This window comes from Muscardinus avellanarius (assembly GCF_963383645.1).
Source record: "Muscardinus avellanarius genome assembly, chromosome: 11".
Taxonomy (NCBI): Eukaryota; Metazoa; Chordata; class Mammalia; order Rodentia; family Gliridae; genus Muscardinus; species Muscardinus avellanarius.
The window spans coordinates 90,286,313-90,298,363 of NC_137797.1; the positions used below are offsets into that span (position 1 = coordinate 90,286,313).

Consider the following 12,051-nt stretch of genomic DNA (forward strand, 5'->3'; position numbering starts at 1 on the left):
ACAGGAAGATCGCACAGGTTCGAAGCCAGCCTCAGCTGGCTTAAGAGACCCTGTTTCCAAATAAAATAAAAATAGGTCTGGGAGTGTAGCCTGTGTAGCCTGGAGGTAGAAAGCCCCTGGGTTCCATCTCCAGTACCACCAAAAAAAAAAAAAAAAAAATTTATGTTTGTTTGTTTTTCTTTTTGGTGGTACTGGGGTTCCTGGAAACCCTTCTACCTCTCTGGGCTATACTCCCAGACCTAATTTTAGGTCTGTTGAGAGTCTTACTATTTGTGGATGCTGGTCTCGAACCTGTGATCCTTCTGTCTCAGCCTCCCAAGTATTGGGATTACAGGTGTGTTCCACCACACCCATCAAGTGTGTGTGTGTTTGGTTTTTTTTTTTTTGGTGGTATTGGGGTTCCTGGAAGCCCTTCTACCTCCGGGCTACACCCCCAGACCTATTTTATATTTTTATTTGGAAACAGGGTCTCTTAAGCCAGCACGGCTGGCTACGAACCTGCGAGATCCTCCTGTCTCTGCCTCCCAAGCGCGGGGATTACAAGCCTGCGCCACCACGCCCAACAAGAGTGGTATTTTTAATGAAGGTTATTTCAAGTACACATACATAGAAAATGAACCTTGACCCCTGTCTCCCTGTCTCAATCAAGATCGGGTTGATTGAAGAACTAAGTGTGGAAGGTGAAGTAAAGTAGAAGTTAGCACGGGGATGTATCTTCATGGTCTTAAATTATATTGACCCTTGGTCAGCTCAACACTTATTTAATAGTATGACTTGATTTCCATGCTACTGTGTTTCTCTAATGCCTTTCTAAGGTTCTGATAATTGGTTTTTCCCCTTTTGTCTCCTTTTCCCCATATTTGGCAAAATATTTTTTAAGTACTCTTAACAGAGTCACTCTCACCCTCATCCCTGAGTGACAGGCTACAGATGGGCTAAGGAACGCTAACCACAAGTGCCTCCTGCAATCTCTTCCGGGTTCTCTGCACTGTTTTGGTTCAAGGTCCATTGCCTGGGAGAGAAATAGGAGGATTATCAAATGTTTCCTAAAATATGTTGAAAGGCAGATCATCTAAGTGTTAATGGCAGAGGTCTTAGACAACCTTTATGAATTCGTTTGTCCCTGGTTTGAGTATAATGCCAAACAGCCAGAGTGACTCTGTTAAGAGTACTTAAAAAATATTTTGCCATATGGGGGAAAAGGAGACAAAAAGGGAAAAATCAAAAGTGAAACTAGAAAACAGGATAGTAAATGAGCCGAGCCTTGGGCTTTAGACAGTAAAGGATATGTGTGTGTGTGTGTGTGTGTGTGTGTGTGTGTGTGTGTGTGTGTGTGTGTTGAAGGTCCCTTCCTCACCTCAGGAGCTCAGGACCACGGGGGTGGGGGGGCTTCTGTGGCTGGAAAGAATTTCAGCACACACAAATCAGAGACAAATGACAGAGGTTTACGTAGGAAAAGTGGGGGATACACATTCAAGGGAGAACACGGGCCACTTCAAGGAGAGTACCTTTTGGGTCTCACAGTTCCTTTATAGGAGACCCTGAGAAGGGAAGGGTAGGGGCACGGCAAGGGTCTGGATTTCCTTAGAATCCTCAGGTTCCCAGATTGATGGGTGGAGGCTGGGAGGCATCTGAACTTGACCTTCCTAGTGGATCCTTTGTTTACTAAGCACCTCTGCATCTCTGATGGGGAGAAAACCCTTTGTGATGAAGGGCGTGGGCCTATGGAGGCTTCTGCTTGAGATAGAATAGACCTTGTAGGGTGAAGTTAAGGATGATTAAGTTTCTAGATTTTAAAAGCTGTATTTTTTTCCTTCCCAGTTAGCCTCTTGTGTACCTATTCTCATTTTTCTATCCTGTCTCAGATGTGTAATATTGAAATTGAGCTGGGGGTCATGAAGGAGGTAAACTCCAGCCAAGTTATTGTGTGAGCCCAGGCATCTTTAATTAACCAGCACCTTCTGGCTAGGTATGCTGACCATGGGGGAAGGGACCAATGACCCAGCAGCAGAGCCTCACAGTCAGCAGAGTTGGCTAGCAGTCACAGTTGGTTGGCAGAGTCACGCGGCAGAGTAGAAGTACCCCGATATTTAAAGCAGGGGGGCATTTGGTGGGAGCTAGCAGTGTGGAAATGCCGATTCTCTTGTGACATCTGGAGTCTCGTGTTGCCTGGAGTCTGTCTCTGGATGTTTGGAGTCTCGTGACACCTGGAGTCTTGCTCCACTCCGGGATTCTGCCTCCTGTCCCTGCTGCGAGGTCCCGTGGGGAAGGGAGGGACCTGACCTATCAAGATGGAAATCCAATTAGTTCCTCAGAAAACAGACTGATACTTGTTGACAGATCAGATGGGTATTATTATTGTACAAGGGATGAAACCCAGGGGCATTCTACCTCTGAGCTACACCTCAGCCTTATTTTGTATTTTATTTTGAAATAAGTTTTCACCAAGTTGACTAGGCTGGTCTTAAACCTGCCATTCTCTCATTTCAGCCTCTCAAGTAGCAGGATTAGAGGTGTGTATCATGATGATCAGCCAGAATGGATATTTTTAAGTCTTGGAAGATGGATAATAGAGGAGACCAAAATTAAAGAACAATAAATGAGGCCAGGGATGGTGGCGCAGGCTTGTAATCCTAGCGCTTGGGAGGCTGAAACAGGAGGATCACACAGGTTCGAAGCCAGCCTCAGTTACTTAGTGAGGCTCTCAGCAACTTAGTGAGACCGTTTCCAAATAAAATATAAAATATGTCTGGGAGTATAGCCTGGAGGTAGAAAAGCCCCTGGGTTCCACCCCCAGTATCACCAACAAAACAAAACAAAAAGTGCAATAAATGAGACATTTTGAGTACCATTTGCGGATATCCATTTAGTTTTATGTACAGTTTTGTTTCCTAAGGAAATAATCATGATGATGGGAAGGCCTGGAAAATGTAAAAATATTTTTCTTGTTTCTCTTAAAACAAAACAAACAGCCGGTGTAACCCAGCACTAGTGAGGCTGAGAAAGGAGGATCCCAAATTCTTGGCCACCTCAGCTACTTAAGACCTTGTTTCAAAATAAAGAATAAAAAATAGGGCTGAGGGTGAAGCTCAGAGGTAGAATGCCCCTGGGTTCCATCCCTAGTACCACCAAAAAAACCAAAAACAAAACCAAAAAAACCCAAACCCAAACAACAACAAATAAAACTCCATACTCTTCATATTTTCCAGACTTCCCTACCCAGATTCTCTTAACCACTCCCTAAGTTTCAACCTTTATTTCAGCTGGAGTTGGTGCATAGAAAATGTAGCATATTGAGCTGGGCTTGTTAGAGTATACTTGAAATTTCGGTACTTGTGGGACTGAGACGGGAGGATCGCAGATTCACAGCCAGCCTCAGCAACTTGTGAGGCTCTCTGCAACTTAATAAGACCCTGTTTCAAAATAAAGAATAAAATAGGGCTAGTCATATAGCTCAGAGATAGAATGCCCCTGGGTTCCATCCCCATAATCCCCCCCAAAAAGAAAATGTAGCATGTCTTTCTTTAGAGAAATAGAAACAAATTCACCCTTCTCCATCTGTTATTGCTACAACTAATAAAATTTTTCTGGACCTTCAGTAATTAAATCGCAGCCATAAATACCCTCTTATCAATTTTTTAAAATATTAAATTATGAAAGTAATGTAGGTTTGCCATTTGGGGAAAATTTATAAAGTTTAATAATTTTTTCTAATCTTCACACCATTTGTATGTACTTATTGGATTTTCTTCCAAAGTTGATCCTTTTTGATAGTTTTGTTTTGTTTTTAATTGTTCAGATGGAGTATTTAAATTTAGGGGGAAAAGTTGAAAAGTGGCTTATTTGGGACATAGTATATAAGAATGTATTAAATTATTTTGGATCTGAAGTGTTTTTTATTTTTAACCACCCACTGACCCTAATTTCTCCCAAATAAAACATGATTAGCTCTACTGTGAGACTTGAGGGAATTATAATCTTTTTTCCATCAATAATATTTCATCTCTATTAAATTTTAATCTCTGTTTTCCTATTTTTAGATTTGAACCCTCAGGACTACTTATGTAATAGTTGAGAACTCTTCTGCTATTTATGCAAATATGTACTCCTAGGGGTTCAGAGGTCAGAATCCAGGGCCACAAAAAAGTCAAAGCAATCCAATTTAATGAGTTAAGAATTAGACTGGGAAAGGAAAGAACTGGTGTGCAGCTGGGAGACTACAGAGAACTGGACCTAAAGTTAAACACAAGCAGACAGATGAGGCAGGTGGATGGGCAGGAGGGGCCTGGAGGTATTGGGAAACTCTCCTTGACATAACGTATCTTTTGTATGGACCCTGAGTGTGATTGTTACACAAAGACTTCTCAGAATGCCTGTGGTTCACAGTTGTATGTGAAGTGTATGGCTAGGTGCTCAACAAACATTTTTGCTAGCATTGATGGTACCTGCTTTGCAAGTTAGGTAACCCAGTCCCCATTTGAAAGACAAGAAAATTGAGACTTAAGAAATTAAGTCATTTGCATTAATATAGTCTCTGACATTAAATTGAAGCCCCTTGTGTCTTTTCAGAATTCACTAGATGAAGCCGGGCGTGGTGGCGCATGCTTGTAATCCCAGCATTGGGGAGGCTGAGACAGGAGGATCGTGGTTGGTGGACAGCCTCTGCTACTGCTTAGTGAGGCCCTTTGCAACTCAGTGAGACCCTGTTTCAAAATAAAGAATGAAAAATATGGCTAGGAGTGCAGCTCAGAGATAGAAGGCCCCTGGGTTCCATCCCCAGTACTGAAAAAAAAAATTCACTAGATAATTTGTTTTTGTTGTAAAGCTACTCTTTATCAGCAGCACATTCCTGAGAGTAGCCCCAAGAGGATTGTTTTTCCTTAAATTCAGGAGCTATTCCAAAGAGAATTGTTATCTATCAGATGGGAATATTTTCTGGATTCTGGGAGCCCATTCTCAGCACCTGAAGTATTGTTCACATCTCCCTTCCTTCCTTCCTTCCTTCGTGTCTTTTTTTTTTTTTTTTTTGTGGTACTGGGGGTGGAACCCAGAGGCTTTCTACCTCCGGGCTATACTCCCAGACCTATTTTCTATTTTATTTGGAAACAGGGTCTCACTAAGTTGCTGAGAGCCTCACTAAGTAGCTGAGGCTGGCTTCAAACCTGTGCGATCCTCCTGTCTCAGCCTCCCAAGCGCTGGGATTACAAGCCTGTGCCACCACGCCCGGCTGTTCACATCTTTTGACATACTTTTCTTTCATTTCCTTCTAGTTCTCAGCTCCTCTACCTTTAGCGGAAGAGCTTGGGGTCGGCTCCACCTTGAGCATCTCTCATCGGAGCTGGGGACTGCACTTTCCTTCCCTCTGCCTGGTGCTGCAGCCCTGAGCTCCACCCCAGCCCCTGCTTTACTTTTTCGAGTTTCATGGTCTTCTCAGCGGAACAGCAGGGTAACCTTTGCCTCAGGAGTGTTTTCTGCAAATTAAATTAGCATTCTACACATGTTCATGAACATGATGTCTACAAATTGACGTTAGAGGTGCAAGATTATAATGAAAAGTTTCTCTCTTTGTAGGTCTTCTCGAGTTTTCTGTGGGGAAATTTAGATACTTCAAGCTCAACGGGCCCATTCCAGAGGAAGCGATTTTGCGTCATATTTCAAGCAACGTGACTTTCCTTATTTTCCAGATACACTCACAGTATCAGAATACAACCATTTCTTTTTCTCAGGTAAGTGCAAAGCATTATTTCACCACCAACAAAAAAACATGCTTCTACTTAGTAGAGACATTAGAATTTGATGTTGCTATTTATTTATTTATTTATTTATTTATTTATTTATTTATTTATTTATGTGGTACTGGGAATTGAACCTCTAAGCTACAATCCCAGCCCTTTTTATTTTTTGTTTTGAAATGGAGTGAGTTGCTGAGGCTGGCCATGAAGCTGCAGTCCTCCTGTCTCAGCCTCCCAAGTACTGGGATTACACCTGTGTGCCACCATGCCTGGTTTATGTCTTTTTTTTTTTTTTTTTTTTTTTTTTTTGGTGGTACTGGGCTTCCTGGAAACCCTTCTATCTCTGAGCTACACTCCCAGACCTATTTTATACTTTTTTTAAAATTTGGAAACAGGGTCTCTTAAGCCAGCGCAGCTTCGAACCTGCACGATCCTCCTGTCTCCACCTCCCAAGCGCGGGGATTGCGAGCGTGCGCCACCACGCCCCGCATATGTCTTTTATTTTAAAAAATCAAGACTGAGTCTTGTGGAGTTAGCAGCTGAGTCTAGCAGATGCGGGTACCTCTGCCGTCTCTCTTCATGGTGTGCCGCTGTTCCCGTTCCTACTCTTCTGGTTGGTCCTTGATGATTTTGCCTGAATACATCAATTCCATTGTTACTTCGCGATTTAGCATCATAGTTTACTAAGAACTCTGTAGGGTCAGCTTTATCCCTTGAGGTCTCTTGTGCAAACAAAGGAATAACATTCAGTTCATCAGCCTGGGCTGCGTGTCCAGCACGCTCAAGGCCTTTAGTACCACAAAAAAACAAAAACAAAAACAAAAACAAAAAAAACAGAAACAAAAACAAATTCACAGGGGCTTAAAAATGCATTCTCAAAAAAAAAAAAAGCAAGCCGGGCGTGGTGGCTCACGCTTGTAATCCCTGCGCTTGGGAGGCTGAGATAGGAGGATCACACAGGTTTGAAGCCAGCCTCAGCTGAGTGAGGCTCTCAGCAACTTAGCGAGACCCTGTTTCAAAGTAAACTATCAAATAGGTATGGGAGTGTACCTTGGAGGTAGAAAAGCCCTGGGTTCCACCCCCAGTACCACAGGAAAAAGAAAATTGCATTCTCCTGGGGGGCCTCTGGGAACTCTGTACAGACCCTTCCTCGTTAAGAGCCCCTGTGTTTGGTTTTCCATATAGTTAATTCTCACAATAGCTAAGTAAGGTAGCTGCAATGTCTGTTTCTAGGCGTGAGGAAACATCTCTGATAGAGATGAGGACTTAGTGAGAGACAAAGAGGCCAGGATGAATGGATTTGGGCCTTGACTTCCATGCAGGAAGGATGTGAGTTAGCCTACTCTAATACGGGTGGCCTATGTGGAGAGGATTGTTCCTGCTTCCTGTATCCTTACTGACAAACAGCGGCACTCTTGGTGTTTGGGGGTCATCATGGCTGTGGGTTCTTGGAAGCCATCGACCCCATAGTTTGTTTGTTTTTGCTGTTGTTTTTTGTGGTCCTGGGGATTGAACCCAGTGGTGTTCTACCTCTAACCTATACCCCAGCTTATTTTTTAATTTTTGTTTTGAAACGGGGTCTTGCTGGATTGCTGAGAGTCTCCTTGCAAGGTGAACTAAGTCGCTGAGCCTGTCCTTGAACCTGCACTCCTCCTGTCTCAGCCTCCTAAGTACTGGGTCACAGGTATGCGGCCGGCTCCTATAGTTAACTAATATATTAGTCATTCTTCCTTTAATATTTGTCAAACTGAAACTGATCCAGTCTCTTTTATTCCCATTTTCTTAGCTTTAAGAGAACACTCTGAAACTGTTACCTTTTATCTTAGCATTTTGTTATTTGAAAAACTTCCCGAACAGAGGGGAGAAGAGGATGGTAGAGGGGCAGGATGTAAGGAAGGATTAGGAAGAGGGGCACAAGGAAGCATTGTGTGTGCGCATGTGTGTGTGTGCGTGTGTGTGCGTGTGCGTGCATGTGTGTGCATGTGTGTGCGCGTGTGTGTGCATGTGTGTGTGCGTGTGTGTGCATGTGCATGTGTGCATGTGTGCATGTGTGCGTATGTGCGTGCGTGCGTGCGTGTGTGTGTGTGTGTGTGTGTGTGTGTTTTACTGGGAATTGAACCTGGGGCATTCTACCTCTGAGCACCCCCAGTCCTATTTTTTTTTTTTAATTTTTGAAACAGGATCCTACTAAATTCTGAAGCTGTCCTCAAACGTGTGATCCTCCTGTCTCAGCCTCCCAAGTACTGAGATTATAAACCATGTCTGGTTTATAAGTAAACATTTTAGGGTCATTTATTGCCTTGAATTGGTGATGGTTTCACATGTGTTTACATGCATCAAAACTTATCAAAGAATAATACTTTATGTTCAGTTTCTAATATGTCAGTTACAACACAGTTTAAAAAGCTTTCCACAAGCTAGGCATGGTGGTACATGCCTGTAATTCCAGGATTTAGAAACCTTAGACAGGAGGGTCACAGGTTCAAGGTCAGCCTCAGCAACTTAGCAAGACCCTGCTTCAAAATAAAAAACTGCTGGGGTTAACTGAGTCTGGTGGTACATGTCTCTAATCCCAGTACTTGGGAGGGTGAGACAGGAGAATCACAGGTTTGAGGACAGTGTGTGTTAATTTAGTAAAACCAATCCATTCATTCTTTCTTTTCTTTTCTTCCTTCCTTCCTTCCTTCTCTCTCACTCTTTCTTGTCCACCATACCTGCCCATTGCTACTGCTGCTGCCGCCTCCTCCTCTTCCTTCTTCTTCTGTACTGAAGGTTGAACCCACAGGCACTCTACCTTTGAGTTGCACCCCCCCCCCGACCTATTTTATTTTCTATTTTGAAGCAGGGTCTTCCTAAGTTGCTGAGACTGGCCTCAAACCTCCAATTCTCTGTCTCAGCCTCCCAAGTATTGGTATTACATGTGTGTGCCACCATGCCTGGCTACTCTATTTCAGCATAAGAAATAAAATAGAGTTGGCCAGGCGTGGTGGCGCATGCTTGTAAATCACAGCATTTGGGAGGCTGAGACCAGAGGATCGTGGTTTGTGGACAGCCTCAGCTACTTAGTGAGGCTCTCCACAACTTAGTAAGACTCTGTTTCAAAATAAAGTTTTAAAAAAAATAGGTCAGTGGGAGGTAGAATGCACCTTGGTTCCATCCCCAGACCTGCAAAATAAATAATATAATATAATATAATATAATATAGAGTTGGAGATATAGCTTGAAGGTAGAATGCCCCCAAGTTCAATCTCTAGTACTACATACACGCACAAACAAGCTAATGCTTTCCACAAACTGAACTCGTTTGGGTCAAGACTTAGGTCTCTGTCTTGTTAGCCTCAGTACTTGACGGTCAGATTCAGTTCAGGTGAATTGAAACACTTGAGCAAACACTGTACAATTCCTCATTAAAGCTGATTTTTATGGCCTGAAAACGCTCAAGTCCTAACTCCTAGAGTCTCGTGTTAGGGGCTTGTGGAAGGTGTTAGATCTTGAGGGAGTGGGGCTGTCATAAGTGGGATTGATTTATTATAAAAGGGGACCGAGAGTGCCCTCCCACTTCCAATATGTGAAGATATCTAGACGCTGGCAGTTCAAAACCTGCAGGAGGGCCCTCACCCGAACTTAGCTGCGCTGGCCCTCTGCGCTCTGACTTACAGGCTCCAGAACTGCAAGGAACGAATATCTAAGTTCTTTATAAGCAACTTACTGTCTGGCATTTTGTGATAGCGGCCCAAACTGACCAAGACACTCATGTATTTTTATTTTGTTTTGTTTTATTTTGCAGTACTTGGAATGGAACCCAGGGGGAATTCTATCTCCGAGCTACACCCTCAGCCTCATTTTTATTCTTTATTATATTATATTTTATTTTTTTGTAGGTCTGGTGATGGAACCCAGGGGCATTCGACCTCTGAGCTACACCCCCTGCCACATTTTTTATTTTTTATTTTGAAACTGGGTCTCACTGAGTTGCAGAGGGCCTCACTAAGTAGCTGAGGCTGTCAGCGAACTGCGATCCTCCTGTCTCAGCCTCCGGAATGCTGGGATTCCAAGCGTGTGCCACCACGCCCAGCTTTATTCTTTATTTTGAAACAAGTTCTCACTGAGTTTCAGAGGGCCTCACTTAGTTGCTGAGGCTGACCGTGAACCGAGATCCTCCTGTCTCAACCTTCCAAGTACTGGGATTACAAGTATGTGCCCGGCTAGTTGTGTATTTTAGAGAGTTTTCCTATGCACAGGTGTGGGTGCGTGGATATGGGAATGAAAAGTATTCTTTAGGATTTTTTAAAAAATAAACTTTTGTATTTTTATTTATTTTATTTTATTTATTTATTTTATATATATATTTTTGGTGGTACTGGGGTTCCTGGAAGCCCTTCTACCTTTGGGCTACACTCCCAGACCTATTATACATACATACATACATACATATATATATATAATTTTTTTTTTTTTAAATTTGGAGACAGGGTCTCTTAAGCCAGCGCAGCTGGTTTCGAACCTGCATGATCCTCCTCTCTCTGCCTCCCAAGCGCGGGGATTACAAGCGTGCGCCACCACGTCCGGTGATTCTTTAGTTTTTAAGGAAGGTCTAATTTCCCCGCTTTTCGTTTGGAGAAGACTTGGAGCAGGAAGCGCAAGTTGGATCAACTCTGCAGTTACGTTTCGCTTACCTCCCGTTGGTTGTGGCTTTTCTTCCTCGTTGCAGGCTCTCGTTCCTAGCGCTTCAGGGACAGGCAATGACAGGGGACTGGTTTCCATTCTCCGGCCAGAGCAGAGCATGTGCACTTGGTATCTGGGGACCGTGGATGCGGAGCCTGTCCAGAACGTGGCCATTCCACTCTCCTACTCAGAAACAGGTAATCTTTCTGTCTCTGACTCCCGATTATCCTGTGGAATATGGAATGCGTTTGTGAAAATATCGGTAGAGCTATCCTAGTAAGATTGTTTGTTATAAGCACAATTTATTTAATCAGAAATGTTGTAATAGCAAGGAAGCCTGAGAATTAGTATGATGAGTGAAAGAGAATATATTTAGTCATTGAAAAAGCACGTAAGCCGGGCGTGGTGGCGCAAGCTTGGAATCCCCGCGCTTGGGAGGCGGAGACAGGAGGATCGCGCAGGCGCGCTGGCTTAAGAGACCCTGTTTCCAAATAAAAATATAAAATAGGTCTGGGAGTGTAGCCCGGATGTAGAAGGGTTTCCAGGAACCCCAGTACCACCAAAAAAAAAAAAAAAAAAAAAAAAAGAAAGAAAGAAAGAAAGAAAGAAAGAAAGAAAGAGCGAGCACTTAAGGGGCTGGGCGTGGTGGTGCATGTCTATAATCCCACTGTGTGGGAGGCTGAGACAGGAGGATTGCAGGTTCAAGTCCAGCCTCAGCAATTTAGCAAGATCCTTTAGTAATGCTTCTGGGTTCAACCTCCAGTACCCCAAAAAATACAACTTAAGGAGCCCTTTGTAAAGCATAACAGAAAGGCAAGACTCAGTATTTTTAACCTCCAAGTAAGCTTAATGTTCTGAAGGACAGTGTTTGGAGAACAGCAGTAGTGGGTGTGGCTGGCACTAGAACGGGCGGGCGAGGCCTGGCGTATGTTTTGGGGTTTGGGTTGTGTCCTGAGGTGGGTTGGAAGGAGCGGAGGCAGAGGAGTGACGTGGTCCATTTCATCTCATGGGAAGCCAACCCAGGAGCAGTGTTAGCCGTGGAGTGGAGGGGCCACGCAGAGCCAGGATTCAGCACAATTCGAGGCCTTAAAGAGTCAAAAATGAGCAAAGTTGGACATGATGGTATACACCTGTTTTGGCTACATTATTAGTATAAATTCAATAGCCAAAGTCTATCTCGTGTTTAATTAAATATCTAAATGCTATTCCCAGAAATGGCCTTGGATTTTAAGTTTTGTTTTTTTATACGTACAGAGACTGTTCTAGAAGTGGGGTCGACACCTTTCTCTGTTGGAAGAGTCATGTGAGAAATGGCCTCCCCTTTCCTTTATTACCCCTGGAGTTCTTTTTCTCTTTGGCAATGTCTTTTTCCTCTTTCCATAGGGCTTTAAGCCTTTTTTTTTAGAACATAGGCCCCCCCACCCCCCACAATACAAACTTCGCTCTCAAGGGAATGCAGATTCAACAGTTGACATGCAATTTCAGGGTGTTCAGGGAGCCCCTGAAACCCATTTCTGGGCCACATTTTAAGAATATCTGCTCTCCCTTATTTTTTTTTTTGGTCTGTTTTGTTACTGAAGATTGAACCCCAAGAATTGTACTTCCGAGCTATCCCTCAGGCCTCTTTATTTTTATTTTGAAACAGGGTCTCACT

General features: G+C 43.4%; 1 protein-coding gene across 1 annotated transcript in view; it reads left to right on the forward strand.

Annotated features, from left to right (window-relative positions):
- Positions 1-12,051, forward strand: part of TM7SF3 (transmembrane 7 superfamily member 3) — a gene marked incomplete at both ends in the record, with an annotated part of 41,211 nt that overhangs the window by 5,801 nt on the left and 23,359 nt on the right. Inside the window, 2 exons of the mRNA XM_080706443.1 lie at positions 5,572-5,726; positions 10,444-10,594. Of these exons, the coding sequence (XP_080562569.1) occupies positions 5,572-5,726; positions 10,444-10,594 (306 nt within the window). The remainder of the gene's footprint in view (positions 1-5,571; positions 5,727-10,443; positions 10,595-12,051) is intronic.